This window comes from Herpailurus yagouaroundi, unplaced genomic scaffold (assembly GCF_014898765.1).
Source record: "Herpailurus yagouaroundi ecotype Mexico unplaced genomic scaffold, PumYag 183, whole genome shotgun sequence".
NCBI classification, from domain to species: domain Eukaryota; kingdom Metazoa; phylum Chordata; class Mammalia; order Carnivora; family Felidae; genus Herpailurus; species Herpailurus yagouaroundi.
The window spans coordinates 2952428-2970805 of record NW_024412414.1 but is presented as its reverse complement, the minus strand read 5'-3'; the positions used below and the strand labels follow the sequence as shown (position 1 = coordinate 2970805).

General features: G+C 44.7%; 1 protein-coding gene across 1 annotated transcript in view; it reads left to right on the top strand.

The window, feature by feature from the left end:
• SYN2 (synapsin II) overlaps nucleotides 1-18378 on the top strand; it is a gene marked incomplete at its 5' end in the record, with an annotated part of 207011 nt that overhangs the window by 177305 nt on the left and 11328 nt on the right. The window contains 3 exons of the mRNA XM_040492166.1: nucleotides 4669-4743; nucleotides 5207-5309; nucleotides 6640-6789. Coding sequence (XP_040348100.1) covers nucleotides 4669-4743; nucleotides 5207-5309; nucleotides 6640-6789 — 328 coding nt within the window. The remainder of the gene's footprint in view (nucleotides 1-4668; nucleotides 4744-5206; nucleotides 5310-6639; nucleotides 6790-18378) is intronic.

Here is an 18378-nt window from a genome sequence, read left to right as displayed (position 1 = left end):
AAGACTTCCAGTATTATGTTAAATAATAATGGTGAGAGTGGACATCCCTGTCTTGTTCCTGACCATAGAGGAAAAGCTCTCAGTTTTTCCCTATTGAGATGATATTAGCTGCAGGTCTTTCTTATATGGCTTTTATGATGTTGAGGTACTTTGTTGAGGGGTTTTTTTTTTTTAATCAAGAATGGATGCTGTATTTTCTCAAGTGCTTTTTCTGCATTTATTGAGAGATCACATGTTTCTTATCCTTTTTTTTATTAATGTAGCATATCATATTGATTGATTTGTGAATTTTGAACCAGCCCTACAGCCCGGGAATAAATCCTACTTGGTTGTGGTGAATAATTCTTTTAATGTACTGTTGGATTTGATTTGCTAGTATCTTCTTGAGAATTGTTGCATCCATATTCATCAGGGATATTGGCTTGTAGTTCTCCTTTTCTGTGGGATCTTTGTCTGGTTTTGAAATCAAGGTAATGCTGGCCTCATAGAATGAATTTGGAAGTTTTCCTTCCATTTCTATTTTTTGGAATAGTTTGAGAAGATTAGGTATTAACTCTTCTTTAAATGTCTGGTAGAATTCCTCTGGGAAGCCATCTGGCCCTGGGCTTTTGTTTCTTAGGAGATTTTTGATTATTGATTAACTTTATTATGAATCTGTTAAAGTTTTCTATTTCTTCCTGTTTCAGTTTTGATAGTTTGTATGTTTCTAGGAATTTTTCCATTTCTTCCAGATTTCCCAGTTTGTTGGGATATGATTTTTCATAATATTCTACTTTTTTTTTCTGAAGTTTATTTATTTTGAGCGAGAGAGCATGAGCAGGAGAGGGGCAGAAAGAGAGGGAGAGAGAGGATCCAAAGTAGGATCCATGCTCTCAGTGCAGAGTCTGATGCGGGGCTTGAACCCTGAGCCAAAATCAAGAGTTGGACACTTAACCGATTGAGCCACCCAGGCGCCTCTCATAATATTCTCTTATAATTGTATTTTTGTGGTGTTGGTTGTGATCTCTCCCTCCTTCATTCATGATTTTATTTATTTGGGTGCTTTCTCTTTTCTTTTTAAGTCTGGGTAGGGGTTTATCAATTATATTAATTCTTTCAAAGAACCAACTCTTAATTTCATTGATTTGATCGTTTTTTGTTTGTTTCTGTATCATTTATTTCTGCCCTAATCTCTATTATTTCCCTTCTTCTGCGCTCTCTCTCTCTCTCTCTTTTTTTAGGCCTTATTTGCTATTCCTTTTCTAGCTCCTTTAGACATAAAGGATTCCTTTTTATACATTGAAAGGTATCCATAGATTTCACCAGGCTGCCAGAACTCAGAAAAGGTTAAGACACTCCTAATAAAAATATATAGCCCTGAAAACACTACAGAGCATTAAAAGCTTATTGGTTATGAGAAGAGATGACTTCTCCACATGACTGTGTCCATTTGCCAGAATGGAAAGTTAGAAGTTTCCTCCATTTGAATTTAGAGAAAGAAAAGATTTCAGGATGACCTGATCTTCTATAATATACATAAGAATGCAAATAGCTTATTATAATTCCAATTTTGGAAATATTAGCCTCTCACTTTTTAAATTTTTTTTTCAACGTTTATTTATTTTTGGGACAGAGAGAGACAGAGCATGAACGGGGGAGGGGCAGAGAGAGAGGGAGACACAGAATCAGAAACAGGCTCCAGGCTCTGAGCCATCAGCCCAGAGCCTGACGCGGGGCTCGAACTCACGGGACGCGGGGCTTGAACTCACGGACCGCGAGATCGTGACCTGGCTGAAGTCGGACGCTTAACCCACTGCGCCACCCAGGTGCCCCAGCCTCTCACTTTTTAATAAATATAGCATAGTATTTCCTTTACAGACAAGAACATTATAACCTGGATTTGACTTTGCCGCTCAGCACTTGAGCAGACTTTAAGGTTGAGCAGCTTCCCTTTCCCTCGCCCAGCCATTTCCACTGTTCTTCCATCATTATCTCCCTTCAGTGTTTGTACTCCCCACCCCTGGAATTAGTTAGGAGCCCTTCCCTACACCCCCTTCTTCTCATAATGCTGCACACACCTCTAGCTTAGCCCTCTTCACACACAGGAATTCCTGTCACCCTCCTCTGAACTCCCTGGGGAGGGACAGTGGAACCATCTCTGCAACCCCATCAGCTTGTGTAGCAGCAGGCACAGAGTAGGCAGCCAGTAAGTACTCAGGGAAGAGCCCTTGTACAGGACTGAAGCACAGAATCTTTTTTACTTGTTTGGACTAGATTACTGCTTTTTAAAAGTTTATAATTTTTTGTTTAAAATCTTACTGCTTCAAAAAGGAATTTAGGGTTGTTTTAAAATTGTACACAATGTAAGACAAGATCATTTAAAAGATCATTATAAAAAGTAGCTAAAAGAAGCAGAAAAATCAATATGTGTAGGCACCTAGGAAAGCAGATTTCCTATCCTTTACTTTTAAAAGTAAATACATAAATACAAAATGTTTATGACAGTGGAGCAAGAGTACCTTGATCTTTAGAAGGAGTTGCCACTTTTTTAAGGTTCAGGTTTCCAAAAGCATTTTCATTGAAGCATAAGAAAAGAGAATCCTCTAATATTTATGAAGGATGGGCAACCAAAGAAACTTTAGAAAACATTTACTTACTTTTTGATTTGCAAGGGGCAGTGATTTAGGTGAATATTCAGGTCCTCGCAGCTCCTCTTCCCCAAGCTTTTAGCTATCCCCTTGCTTTCAGATGGAATTGACCTGGTAATAGCCACAATAAGGTTTAAGAGTCTTCCCTTCTCCCTTAGCTCTCACCCTAGAGATCCAGAGACAGCCATATTTGGTGAAAAGAGGGTGCTGTTCCCTCTCTATTCTCAGTAGGCGATAATGTGCATCTGTCTGTGGAGGTCAGATGACCTTCAAGTCCTGAGAGGTAGTTGAGCTGTCACCGAGTGGCTTCTGGGTGCTCCTTACACTCCCCCAGGTCCCAGGTAGCCTGTATGGATCTATGCCCTGTATTCTCATTGTTAGAGAAAGGTGTGAAGTGTAAGGGACATTATTACTTACTCACAGTTTCCAGGACAGTATTTATACCGTGGCCCTGTGCTGGGGACCTGGAAGTGAATGATTCTTTGCCCCTGCCCTTGAGCTCAGCCTGGTCACAGGGACACACCCGTAAACCACCAGTGTTAGGAAGACAGTGCTATTTTTATTATGATCTTATTTTATTATGATTTTATTATGTGTGTCTCTACTCAGATTTTGCAAGTCAGTCAGCTGTTAGTTGTTTGTTTTTTTCTGAACTAGGCCGTGGGGTATGGGGGGAGCACAGCACAATGAGGGAATCAAGAGTCTTGGATTTTTTATCTGATGTCTAATTTCACTAGATACATAACCTTCAGCAAGTCATTTAACCTTTCTGAGTCTTACTCTCCTTGTCTGTAAAGTTGGTGTGAGGATGTCAGCCTACTCACAACAGGGGTTTGCACTGAGGCTCTGGTGAGGGGGTTGTGGAGGAAGAGCCTTGGAAAGTAGTCAGTACTGTACAAATGTGAGGGGTTCGTATTACCATATCAGTCAACTAACTAGGCTGCCTCAGGGCTCTGAAAAGTAGCCATATGTCTAGATTTCTCAGTGTCTGAGACCCCACCTCTGGAGAAGGTACTCCTGGGAACTGCTGAGTGGAGACTGCCACGTGCATCCAGTCTCCAAACGGTAGCACGTGACAAGGGCAGCACATGAATGGCTCTGTCAGTAGTGTGAGCAGGGCTTTTCTGTCCCCTAGGCAATGCCCTTCCTCTTGACTCTGTATGAGTGAGGACTAATAATTAAGAAGGCCTATTTTTGGTGTTTTACAATTCATTTAAAACTGTATCAATTGATCCTCATGACAAACCTGTGTTTATACAGGGATAAGAGGCTCAGAGAAGTGAAGTGACTTGCCCATGGTCACCCAGCCAGTTAAGAGCAAATCCAGAACAGAAACCAGGTCATCTACCTCCAATTTAGTCCAAGACTAGTTGACTCTAATACCTGCTCATGGATGGAGAGGGTACAGAGGGCAAGGCAGAGAAGTCACAGGTTGGTGACTTGATTCTATCAGTTGCATTTGATGGATGAGGCAACTTAAGCCTGAAGAAGTTAACTGACTTGCCCAGAGTCGCATTGCTAATACTGTAGACTATCAGAAATTAACTGTTGAATGAATAAATAAGTGAGCTAGTAAGGAAGCCACGGAACCCTGAGAGTGTTCCCAAGATCAATAGAATTCAGTCTGTATATACGAACTCAGCCCAGATACTAAGTGGGTAGGCTGCAAGTGGTTTATAGACTTGTACACATAAGACTTAGCTCAAATAGCTAATGTAAAAAGTAGATCTAGGATTGTAAGTGAGGTACAGGCAACGTCCTTTAGGGGTTCGGGAAAGTAAGTGTTCATCTGATGGAAAAGATCTGGCAAACCTCCCTGGAGCCACAGCAGTCTGGGCTGGACTATAGAGAGGAGGAGGACACTGAGGGCAGGGTTTGGCAGAGGTAGCCAGCTTCTAGGCTCAGCAGAAAGGTGCCTTGGCTACTGAGGCAAGAAGCAAGTGGGGGAAGCAGCAGTGAACTAAAATTCTGGAAAGTTTCATGTCCCCATCTTGCTGGTACGGCTCACTGCCTGTCCTATCCTGGTGGGACCTTGTTACAGGAGGACGTCGATCTCAGGGAACTGGAAGACAAACACTGGCTCTGCAATGCTGGAGCAGATCGCCATGTCAGAAAGGTGAGTGAGAGAAGTTGTCCACCCCCCAGCCCAACTTCCCTAGATGAAGAGGTGAAAGAAGTGACTCCTGCCCAAAGGGAGCCTCTAATCAGGATAGAACACAAAGGCCAAAGTAGCCAGGTAATGAGATCAGGCAGGACTGGGTTATATGCTAAATTATGAAGATAAAGACTGAACACTATGTAGAAGCTCCAAGAAAGGAGCAGTTACTGTGTACTGGAATAGCCAAGGAAGGCCACCTAGAGTCTATGAGACCTGCTTTGAGCCTGGAAACATGGGTGGGATCTGGAGAGCAAAGTGAGAGGGCATTCTACAGAAGGCAAGTGCTTGATGGGGGTAGAGGGAGGGAAGGAGGAGAGGGGTGGAATGGGGGAGCTGGAGACAGGAGGGAGAGCATGCAGTAGCAAACAGGTTTGATATGAGCTAACATCCCAGACTCAGAACACCTTCCCATCACCTCCAGGTACAAGCTGTGGGTGGATACCTGCTCTGAGATGTTTGGTGGCCTGGATATCTGTGCTGTCAAAGCTGTACATGGTAAAGATGGGAAAGACTACATTTTTGAGGTAAGTCTGGCCCAAGGAATATCTCAGTAAGAGACACCCCCCAAAGCTGGAGGCCACACTCTTGGCTTGAGAACTATGTGGGCTGCCCGAACCGCATTTAGTCTCTGAGGCCAGGGGATGGTTCCCACACAATACGTCCAATGGCTGTGCATAGCAAAACATCTTCACCAGTAGGAAGCTGTTGTTTGCAACTAGCTAGGCTGACCCACATCAAGGGTAAGAGATGGGACCCACATCAAGGGAACTCCAGGTCTGGGTTCCTGGAGTTCTAGTCTAATGCTGTTCCTCTGGGAACACTGTAGTGATTTACCATTCTTGGTCTTAGAAAGCTGGACTTGGGAATCATTCGGTTCAGTCTCATTTTGTAGATGAGAAAACTAAAGCCCAATGCCATGAGCGTGTGCTCAAGGCCATGGAGTGAATTGGTGTCTCAATCTGGGCTAGAGCTTAGGTCTCCTGGATGCAGGAGATTCTTCTTAGCATCTCTCTGAGGCTTAGAGATACTTTATTCAGCCTGGTCCTCTAACACAACTTTGCTGACTCCCTTTTCCCATATTAAAGGGAAAGTGAGTAGCAGTACGAATTATTCATACACTTTCTTGCCCAATCTTTCTGGGAACAGGAAAGGCTCCTTGCCAGGAGTTGGTGGTGTTTGCAGAGGATTTGTGTCAGGACCCCAAAGTGAGCTTCAGAATCTACTCCATGATCTGCTTGGCATGTAGTGTCCTGGATAATCATACGTCCCCTCTCTCGGTGGGCCTGTTTTCTCATCATAAATGAGAGCTGGACTACAGGGTCTATGGTCCTGGTTAGGCAGTCTCTTCCTAAAGGAGGAAAACATTTATCCAGACATTGAGGTACAGGAAGAATCAGGATGGTGGTGAAAGGGAAGGAATCCCAGGTCATGAGCAAAAGCAGAAATCTAGTTGTTTAATGGGCAGAATATGTGTGGAGACAGAAACTGCATGGGTGAAAAATCTCAGAGACGAAAACTGCCTACTCTTAACTAGAAGTTAGGGAGTGACCTTGATGTGTCCTGCCTGCAAACCTCTGAGCCCTAGAGCCATACTCTCTTCTTCAGCTACCAATCTTTCAACCTCACTGAGCCCTTGCCTGGGTAAAGTTTGGTGGGGAGGACCTTAGGCAAAGGTGCCAGAGAAGGGGACACAGGTCTATTTCTGCAAAAGAACTTGCTTCCAGCTCAAGATAAGAATGCCAGTTTCATCCCCAACCTCTCTCTGATGCCTTACATCCTACTCATTCTAAAAGTCTATTCCAGGCCTTTGATGTTTCCAGACTCTTTCCTAACCTGAGCTACATCTTCCACCAGGTCATGGACTGTAGTATGCCACTGATTGGTGAACACCAGGTGGAAGACAGACAACTCATCACCGAACTGGTCATCAGCAAGATGAACCAGCTGCTGTCCAGGACCCCTGTCCTGTCCCCTCAGAGACCCTTAACCACCCAGCAGCCACAGGTAAGCAGCAGGAAGAGACATGGGAGAACCAAGAACCATTCCCAAGCCCACTGCTCTAGACTTTGGTGGCTCCAAGATGGAGGAGGTTTCTCATTAGGAGTCTGCAATAGCAGCTATAGAACTGTCCAGAAATGGAGTATTGGCTCTCTTCTCTCTGAACTTGAAGTCTCTAGGGGAACCATAGCCCATTTTCCCTTGGGATACTCCCACTTTTAAATGGGAGGGGTCTCTGAGGGGGTGCTGGGTCTGACCTCTCAACAGGTGTTTACTGTCTATGAGGGCTCTGCTGCATTTCTAGAGAAAGAAGGGTGTTTATCAGAAATCTGCTGGTCTAGCAGTGCCTGGGTGACTCAGTCCATTAAGCATCCAACTCATGATCTCTTGATTCATGAGATTGAGCCACGTGTTGGGCTGTGCGCTTGACAGCATGGAGACTGCTTGGGATTCTCTCTCTCCCTTTCTTGCTCTCTACTCCTCCCCTGTACTCTCTTTCTCTCTCTCAAAATAAATAAATAAATTTTAAAAAGAAAGAAATATGTTGGTCTAGAGGGAAGAGGGGGTCATTCTCTTCCCTCATTCTGGAAGAGAGTAACAAGGTAAAGCTCAAACTAGAAATCTGCTTTCCTTTCTAAGGGAGAGAGACAGCTTTCTTCAGTTGACTATCGTGTGTGACTCATGACCAATCACATTCACAGTGACAGAATCCAAACCTCAGGTGGGAAATCCACACTGAAGCTTTTGTGGCTCAGGTCCTGTGGCTCTAGAATGGGCCAAGAAAGGCAAGACTGAGGGTGTTAAGTCCCATCTAGGAGATATCTCACTTTGCAAAAATATCCCCTAACTTTCTTCCCACTGAATTTTTGCATAATGAAGTGGTAAGAACTTGAGATAATGAATCTAAGAACTGAATCCTAGTCTAGCTGTTCCCCTAAACAGCTGTGTGATTTGGGGCAGTGGGGGGTGGGTGGGAATTACTACCCTTTCTAGGGTTCAAGTTTTATTACTTGTACATGAAAATCACTCAGAAATCTTTCTTTCAAAATCATACTTAAAACAATTAGAGAGGTAGAATAGAATAGTGATTTCAGAGTATGGGCTTTAAAGAGAGAACTACCCAAGTTTGAATCCTGGACCCTCTATTTACTGGCTTTGTGACCTTAGACACTTATATGTGGCTGAGGAGAGATGACAATGGCACCCCTCTCCTAGGGTTATTATGAGAATTAAATGAAGTAAAGAACCTAAAATATAGCATACATAGTGTATCATAAGTGTTCAATACAAGTTACTTGCTATTATTAAGTAAGTAAGCAGCCTCTGGGCTTGGGTTCCCTGCGACCTTAGGCTTCGATATCATCACCCCCTTTCCTAAAGATCAGTGCCTCACTGGGATTATACTGCAAACAGAAGCCAAGTAATTGGATTCTCAAAATACTTCAGTAAGAAAGAAGAGGAGTGGGGGAGGGAAAAACAGGATAAACCAGCTTGGATTATTTGGTATAGAAGCAAATTACCCCACATTTTCTTCTTATCATTTGAATATCACAGAATCATAGCATAGGAGCATGATTGATATTCAAAATAATGGACCTGAACCATCAAGAATCAGTTACTTGTAAGTCAGTATTCCACATGCTGTTTAAGAAAGCTAGAAACGTAATGTATGAGAAATATTTCTGTAGAAATGACTAAATTAAAACAGTGTGACCATTCGTAAGTCAATTCTTTCTCTGGATGTCAGTTTCTCCACCTATAATATTAGATAGATCTAAATACCTTTTGAGCTCTGAAAATTTGAGTAAAAATACTTCTATTCTGGCTGATGTTGGATAAATGGGAGTTTCTGGGCTAATAGATTTACTTCTGGTGTCCAAGTTGAGAGTAGCCACCTGCAGTGGGATGCTATCATATATCAGCTCTTACGGGTGTCTCATACCTTCTGTAGCAGGCTCATGCTGTGTCAAACCTCTGGGCAGGTGCAAGCATCTGTTTCTGTACATCAGGAATGTTAGTCACTAGAGAATTACAATAGGGTAATTAACAGAACAAAGATTAATTGCTTGTTAGAGATATAATCCCATTATTTAAAATTTATACTTAATTTGGTGTGATAAAAAAAACTTTCAGGGCACCTAAGTGGCTTAGTCGGTTAAGCGTATGACTTCAGCCCAGGTCATGATCTCACAGTTTGTGAGTTCGAGCCCTGCGTCAGGCTCTGTGCTGACAGCTTGGAGCCTGGAGCCTGCTTCAGATTCTGTGTCTCTCTCCCTCTCTCTGCCCCTCCCCAGCTCATGCTCCTACTCTGTCTCTGTCAAAAATAAATAAACTTAAAAAAATTTTAATAAACAAACAAACAAACAAACAAACAAACAAACTTTCCTGGTTTAAAAATATCAGATCTGTGGTTAGATTTTATGATTTTGTAAAGCTAATGGATCAGCAGATTGTTGCTTGTCCCTGCCTGGGAGGAACAGTAACAGGTAGCCTCCTTCCTGAGAAATACAGAGAACATCTGGTTGCAGCTTAAAGAATTTATACAGAGTAGGACAGGCTCATGCTGCCCAGGCAAAATAAACAAAAATGGGCTGTTCTGGGATTCTTTGAGGATCCCTGAAGTCCTTTTATAAATAGCAGTGTGCACAACTCTCTTGGCCTTCTATAGGAAAGTCATTTTGGACTAGAATGAAGAGGAGACCTAAGTTCAGCGCCTTGTCCTTGCCACTGACTCACCAAGTGACCTGGGATAGATATCGTCCTGTTTCTGTTTCTGTGTCTCAGCATCTTCATGTGTAAAATGAAGGACTGAACAAAAAAACCACTAACATGTCTTCTAGCAATGAAATTTAGATTATACAGAAATGATATCTGAAGGATAAAAGTTCAGTAACAAAGAAATCACCAAAAAATATTGTCCACCCCACAAAAAGCATTAGTTCTATTTTGGTACAAGCCCCTTACTCTGCAAACATTACATATTGCAACTTAAATATTCTAAAGAAAAATGGGAGGTAAGAAACATAGTAAGGAATGAGCTTTCCTAGATATAGGAGCTCCTACAAAAATCCCCTTGTAGCAAAGCCAGACTGGCTCAAGGATAAGCTTTTCTCTGCTCAGGCTCACATTCAAAGCTACACTAAGATATTGTGGGAAGCACATTGTGCTGGGAGTTAGGACACTCAGGGGTTCGTCCTACTCTATCCTGATATTATGTGACCTTGGGTAAGTCTTTCCCCATCTCCTCTAATTCCTCACTTACAGAATGAAGTTGGATCAGATAATATCTAGATCCCTTTGAATTCTAAAGTCACATGAAACCTGGAGTCAGCCCAACTGCAAAGTCTGAGAGTACAGTCTTCCACAAGACTGCCTTCACTCCTGATACCAACAGAAAGTTCAGAGTTCCCAAGAGTTCTCTGGAAGGACTCACATAACTTACTGAAAGCTGTTATACTCACAGGTGTATTATAGGAAAGGATACAGGTCAAAAATGAACCAAAGGAAGAATGCACAGGGCAGAGTCTGGGAGATTCCAAACATGAAGCTTTCATTGTCCTAAGGACCCATTAACCTCTCAGCATCCTTATGTGACAGTATACATGGTGCTAATCAGGGAAGCTCATCTGAGATTTGGTGTTCATAGTTTTTATTGGTTTTCATGTAACAGTTATGCTCGACTGATTGATCACCTGTTTGAACTTGGTCTCCAGTATCACCATACCTCAAAGTCAAATTAATACCATGTGGCCCCACGGGCTACTGTGAGTCACCTCATCAGCATATATTATCAAATGTGATCTGAGGGGCTCTCACCACAAATAACAGGGACACTCCTATTGCTCAGGAAATCCCAAGAATTTTCCTTCCAAAAGTAGGGGGACAAAGTCCAGATTTCTTACCTCCCAGGAGTTGGGGGACAAAGGCCAGATTTCTCTTTGGGCAAGGCCAAATTCTTTACTCCACATATGATTAAATTAGCTTAGCCAATGTTTCTTGAATATTTTAGACCCTGTGGGCAAGGGACATGCCTTTTTCATCTGTGTTTCCACTGACTAGCACAGGCCTAGCCCAACATATGTGCTTAAAATTAGTCATTAGACTTAGGGCTACAGTGATGAATGAGATATAGTTCCTGTCCAAAAGATGTTCATATTCTAAATTCATATCATGACTGAATTCACAGAGGTCATCACTATTGGTCAGATGGTACCTTCTTATATTCTCTGTTAGTTTCCTCCTGAACCTTGTGCCTTGACCCCAGCCCCCCTAAAGACAGAAATACCAGTCTGTCACACTTGGCAAAATGCTGCTACTTGGGCTGGAAGCCATGACTGAACTGGTCATATTTCCACCTCCTATTTCTCCCTGATGATAGCATATTTCCACTGGTTATGATTGAGGAGACATTTCAGTCATCCTGGCTCCAGGCCCATGGAGTGTCAGACCAGATTGCTTCCATATTCCCACTATTACATCTGCCAGTTAATCTGCATCTTTAGCCACATGATCTGCTTCTAAGGCCCACCCTTCACTGGTGATCTGGATGGCACCTCCTTTTGGCTTTCAAGTTATCCCTATTTTCTCCATCATCAATTTCTTCTTTCTAGAAGATTTTCACATCTACCCACAAACATCTGCCATTTAGAAAAATGAAATAATAACCAACCCCACCATCCCACTGAAATTGCTCTTGTCACAGTGACTCCAAGTCACTGAGTTCTGATATTCCCATCTTCTTATCTTGCATGACTTTTCAGTAGCCTTGATGCAGTTGCCCACACTCCCTCCTTCTTGAAACACTTTCCTGGGGTGCCTGGGTGGCGCAGTTGGTTAAGCGTCTGACTTCAGCCAGGTCACGATCTCGCGGTCCATGAGTTCGAGCCCCGCATCGGGCTCTGGGCTGATGGCTCAGAGCCTGGAGCCTGTTTCCAGTTCTGTGTCTCCCTCTCTCTCTGCCCCTCCCCCGTTCATGCTCTGTCTCTCTCTGTCCCAAAAATAAATAAATGTTGAAAAAAAATTTTTTTAAAAAGAAACACTTTCCTTTCCAGGCCTCAGTGACCCTGTTCTTGCCTGGTCTTCATTCTACCTCATTGATTTCTCCTTCTCACCTCCTTTGCTGGCTTCTCCACTTGTGTTAAACCACCAAATGTCGGTGCCCTAGAATGTGGTCTGTGTACATTCCTTGGCGATCTCAGCCATCCCATATCTATCTCCTGCTCTGACCTCTCCTTGAACTCCAGATTCACATTTTTAACTCTTGCTTGACATCTTTATTTGCATGTCTGAAGGCATCATAAATATAACAAGGCCAAAACAGAACTCTTTTTTTTCCCCTTAAATTTGTCTTCCTTCCAATTTTTCCCAAGCAACTCACATAGACCCCTGCCTGCCTCTTTGCCCTCATACCATCCTAGCTCTTCTTCACTGTGCCCCAGCCACACTGGTAGGGGCCATCGCATCAGCTGTGTCCTCTCTCTGAAATGCTCTTCCCCTTTTTTTGCATGGCTGGCTCCTTCATGACAGTACAACTGAAATTGCCTCAACCATCCAATCCGAAGGTACCACCGGCTACCACCCCCGCTTCTTGAATTTGCTGCATAGCCCTTGCTATCAGCTAAAATCATTCTCATCTGTTTATGCCTTTGACTCTTCCAGTAGCATGTAAGGATCTGGAGAGTAGGGGTCTGTTCTCTGCTGTGTCTTTAGGGCCTGAAGAGTAGCTGGTAATTTGTAGCCACTGAATACATCATGAGTATACTGAGGAGTGGGCGAGAGTGATGTGGCCAGAAACAGACAGTCCTCAGTAGAAAAGTTAACAATAACAAAACTAAGTCTGTCTGCTTTTTATTATCATTATGTGATAGCAATTCTATGCAAATTACAGTGACTAAAATACTCCTCCTACCCAGGCAAACCACTCCTCTTTCTCCTCTCCTTGATATGGTATTGCAGTACATATTTATTGAATGAGTTCCCAGAGGGAATAAGTGTCTTTAACAGCCCTTAAAGCATATTAGAGTTGGTGTCAGGATCCTGTGAGTGATTTTGGTAGTGTGAAAATGGAAGGGCTATAAGCCAAGGGACATTACCTGGGTCCCAGCCAGAACTCTGTACAGTATACTGAGACCTTAGGTGCTGTCACTAAGTCACATTCCATTCCTCACAATCAGACCCCTCTTGCTGGCCTCTTTCTTCCATGGCTCTGGCAGCTCAGGCTGAAAGAACTTCTGGCCTGAGTCACAAGCCCTAAGAGCTGCTTCTTGCCCAGTATTCTAGGTCAAGACCAGGACAATTTATCTACCTTTCTCTTTCTCCCTCTCTATCCTTGTCTGCAGCTCTACTGTTACAGCTCTCATTTCTTTGACTCTAGAAGAGCACCTAAAGGAGGCTGAGGGGGAGGTGAGTAGAGGGCACACCTTACCTTGTTGTCAGCCAGCCTCCTAGCCTGAGACAGACTAACTATAGAAAACAAAGAGCAAAGTCATTTGAGCGGACTCAAGCTAGCTGCTGTGCCAAATCAAAGGGATAGGGGCAGGGTTGTAAAAGGCACTGGCTATGTTGCTGAGGGCAGGGAGGCGAGTGGCAAAGCCTTATCTGGCTAATGACAACCTGGCCTCAGACTGGCTGGACTGCCAGCTTTGGAGCTGCCCTAAGAGTTGGCCAGGGCAGTGACTCTGAAGTGCTTTTGGGAGACTGTTCTCAAGGTGGCAGTGACACCTGGTGGCCAGTGATGGCCAAAGCCTCCAGGCTATATACTTTTGAAACCTTCCTATAGGCCATGCCCTCGCATCCCCTCCACACATTCACCAACCCTTGGGGTCTGTCTTCTGGGATCTGAGCTGAGCCTGGGGCTCTGGAGAGGTGTATGCTGCTCCTGAGGCTCCTGGGAACCAAGGAGAGAACTTCGGGTAGACAAAGCTTCAGGTCACGCCAGCAGAGGTGGGATCCTGGTGCTCTCCTTCAGGTGGCGAATCTTTGTTCATACCCCACCATACTGCTTCCACTTTTTAAAGTTTCCTGTAAACTCTTCCGGAGTCAAAGGGCTGAATTGCTAATGCAGGGATTTCAGACACCAATGGGCTTTCTCTTTGGCTTGCAGGTTATACCCAGGAGAAGTGATTCTAAGACTCAGCCTTTGGAAGTATTTAGTACACATATGGTGTCCAGGAGGAAAATGAGCCTCTTCCCCTACCTTGAGCTGATCAGACCACAACTGCAATGTGGTTTCCAGTCTGAGAATCACAGTATAAACAAGGACAACCTCTAACTCTAAGAATGTGCTCAGAGGAAAGAATCTGGGGGGTGGGGCATTTGGCAAATCAACGACTTAATGTTAAAGGAGATCCAGTTGAATAGCAATACTCTCAAGGAGCCCATGACTGAGTACCTTCAGGTCTCCGGTGCCTGGTGCCCAAAGGCAAACCTGCTGGAAGACAGGAGTAAACTAACACTAGGAGAGGAAATGGCTGCCCTGGGAACTGGTGTGTGTGGCTGCCACGTCACTGCTGATGTTCCTGCAGGGGCAAGATGAGTTCATGTCAGGGCTATGGTGAAAGTGTGGGCTGGGGGCTAGGGCTGTTGGAGCAGGTAGCTTAAAATCCCTTTCCAGATCTGAGATGCTGTGTACTAGTCACAGACCTGGAAAGGGCAGTGATGAGACTTCAGAACTGAAAGACTGAGGCCCACAGACCTGCAGCATGTGGCCTCTGGTGGGACATTCTACCAGTCCTTTTTACTGGTTCTCTGGACTAAAGAGATACTGAAAACATTTCCAGCCAGGTCTTTCTAGCCACAGAGGCTCAAAAAGATGAAGTCTCTTGAGTACAAGGACACAAAGACTGAGAAGGGGTTTCAGTGGGGTCTAAAGTACCATGCAGTTAGTGAAGGGACGCAACTCAGATCCCAAACATGAGACTAAGAGGGACTCACATAGCTTAGAAGAAGTAAATTTAGGACAAATGAAAGGTCTTCCTGCTTCCCACAGCAGGACTGGCTTTAGGGAATTAGTTCCCCAGTGAGTATAAGCTGAAAATGTGAGATTTGAAGCAGGTTCAGATAAAGTCACTAGTGACCTGATCCTTTAGCAGACTATTAAGGGAAACTGACTATTTTCAGGCTGTCTTAACTTTTAAGGGACATCTTTAATCACTTGAAGCTGACATTCTGACCTCGGGTGACCTGGCCCTCAGTGCCTCCATAGGTCTCATGGATTGCCCCCGTGGGACACTTCTTATGTCCTTAGGAAATCACTGATCATGGGAGGGCCCCAATCCAGGAGATGAGCTCTGCCCTCAGAGTAGCAATTTCCCTCGTGAAAGGAGGAGGAAGAAGAGCTCATCCTTGGGAACCTTTTATAACCTTTCCGAGGAAGGAAGGTGGGCACTGGTGACTGCTGGGGTGATCTCAGAAAGATCCCAAGGTGCCTGAAAACATGCTGTCCCCTTTGCTCTAACTGAACCTACAACCTCCCAACCACATTCCTTCCCGCTGCCTCATTCCCCCTGGGGTCTTAGACCGGGGGAGCAGAGCCTGGGGGAGCTGATCAGAATAGCTCTGTGGCGTGTCCGGCAAGGAGCTTGGCCTGGCCTCTTTCCTGGGGCCAGACCCTGAGACCCTTTCCCAATTTCCTGTCTCAGATATGCTGAGCAAGCACAGGCCTTCCTCCTTGGTGGGGGCAGCTGGACTCGGGCCAACAACTCTGAAAAGTTGAGTCACTCAGTGTCTTTCCTTCCTCAGCTTTCCGTCCTGCTGGGACCTCAGATAGGAGCTCCTGTCTCCCAGCTTGTCTGCTGAAAGCCACAGGGTAGCAAGTTAAAGGTGCCTTTGACAAAACCCCACAAACCCTCATCCATGGGCTTGCTTTCTCTCCTAGACTGTGATTGCCTGTCCATTTACCTCAACAGCTAATATTTACTGTTTCTGAAATGACTTTTCTGCATCTTCAGGGGCCTCACTGGAACAAGTTAGTGATAATACAGAGGGCATGGTATAGCCTAACCCAGAATCCCCTATATACTGAGCCACTGTGCACCAGGTGAAAGGAAGCCACCCAACAATACTTTCTCCATTGACACATGAAATTCTAGAGCTTCATTAAAGCTGCATTCCTTTGGATTGATATTTATTATTATTTAAATAATAGTAATGATGGTCACATATATCAATGCCTTGCCTAGCACTGTACAGTTTACAAAGCACAGTCACTATTTTGAGCCTCACCACCCTATGTGAAATGGTTTGGGCTGGTATTTCTATCTCTGTTTCATACATCAGCAAAGAGAATGCAAGTGACTTCTCCAGAGTCACACAGTCACACAGGAGTGCTGGATCTTCTGATCCACAGTTCAAGTAGTGGTCTACAATAATAGGCACTATGCCTTTTTCATGTCCCCACCAGAGCACAGGGGAAGGTAAGAATGGAGAGAGCTGGGCCTTTGTGACCTTGTGTAAGGGAAACCCTTGCTTTCCTGACAACCAAGTGCTAAACTTAGCCAACCTAGAGGAGCCTCTGAGCTATACCTGCCTCTCTCCTGTCTCCCTGATTTCTCAGATTACTAAAGCCCAATGGGTTCATCAGAGTGGGATACCAGCCCAACCAGCTTTGATGGAGAGCAGCAGCCCTCTACTTGCCAAGGCCCTCAAGCCTGTGCCTCTGCTCAGGCCCAGTAGCCCTGGCATCTTGCTGGGCTCCAGACTCTGCAGCTAAGAAGGACTTGTCTCCTATCTCAGACACCTAGAGAAATGAAAAATGCATGAAAGAATTAATGGAATCCCAGAGACAGAAAAGCCTGTAGAAGACCTCTGGCTTCAACTTGATGATGTCCTGTACAGTATCTCTGATCAGAGTTTGTCCTGGCCCTGTTTAACACCTCTAAGGCCTGGAAGATCATTGCAACCCAAGCTAGCTCTTGACCTTGATCAGATTTACATTTGACTAACTTTGATTTTCTACTCAGTCCTAGGTGTTTCCACGGTTACCTCACTTAGTCCTTCTAATCTGCCTATTTAAAAAACTGAGACTCATGGGGCGCCTGGGTGGCGCAGTCAGTTGAGCGTCCGACTTCAGCCAGGTCACGATCTCGCGGTCCGTGAGTTCGAGCCCCGCGTCGGGCTCTGGGCTGATGGCTCAGAGCCTGGAGCCTGTTTCTGATTCTGTGTCTCCCTCTCTCTCTGCCCCTCCCCCGTTCATGCTCTGTCTCTCTCTGTCCCCAAAAAATAAATAAACGTTAAAAAAAAATTAAAAAAAAAAACTGAGACTCAGAGATTAAGTAACTTTCTCAAAGTCGCATGAGGAAAGATGTCATTTCCACACTTTTCACCATCCTGTGTGCTCCATGTACCCATTTTAATTCCACTGGTGTCACCCTTAAAGAAGCACCAGAATTGGTTGCAGTGCTCTCTTGTGGGGCTTATCAGCCCAAAGAGCAGTGAACCTGTGACTTCCCTTTCTGAAGCCTCTCTAGCGTAAAATTTTTTGGCAACGGCATTGTAAATGGACAACCTCTGAGCTTTTTGTCATTCTATAAGCCCAGGGTTGTTTGTTTGTTTTGTTTCTTTGTTTGTTTGTTTGTTTGTTCCCCTTAAGGGGCTGTAAGGCCATTTATTCCCCCTTCTTTTTTGAGTGCAGCTGGGCACAAGCACTGGACTACACGTTCTTACCTGTTTGAGTCAACTCAACTTCCTGAGGGAAACTGTAGCTCAGTCTGGCCATGAGCTCCTGCTGTGGGCTGGCTATAGGCCAGACTTTGGCAGTGACGCCAGAGTGGCCAGACTTCTGTGGAATTAAGCATCCCAGGCAGTTCTTGGTGACTGGAGACAGATCCCATGGTAGCCAAACCCCACGGGAATACCCCTCAGCCCCAACAGATGGAAGGCTTGTGGGCGGAGCCAGAGGGTCTCAGCCTGGTAAGGGACAGTCCTAGGGGACTCTTGTCCTGCCCCACATAGTCCCTGGGAAGTCTTCAGTCCACAACCTCAGTGGAGCCAGGGAAGGGAGAAGCTCCCTAGGCGCCAGACAAGGGTGGCCAAAGCATATTCCCAGGCTCCAGCTCAAAGGACCGCCTCTGGGAGCTCTTTCTCTGAAGCTTTTAGAAATGAAACTTTTGGGCTCAGTTTATCCTTGGATGTCTTATTTTTATATTTCTTAGGCTGAGGAGAGCCAGGGCCAGCCTTCATTGGTATGATTACCCGTGTCAAGTCATCCAGTCAGTGTCTGGTGTTCTACCATTAGAGTTTAATCTATGGGATTTCAAAGTCCCTCCCCCCCCAACACACCCTGCCACCAGAATCATAAACTGTCAGGATACAAGGAACCATGGTGTTCACCTAATCTATCTCATGTTTAGTGAAAGAATATCTCTACAATATCTTTGTCAGGTAATTCTCTAGCCTCTGCTGAACACACCCACCTCCCAAGATAGCCTCTTCTACTGTTTTCGCTATATAAAGTTCTTCCTATAACTGAAAGTCTACTTTTCCAGAGCTTTTGCCCATTGGCCTGGCTCTGCTCTCTTGTTATATGGTCTTCCATAGCCCTATCTGAAAATAACAATTCTCTGAGAGGAGAACATCTTAAGCTATTCTTGACCAATG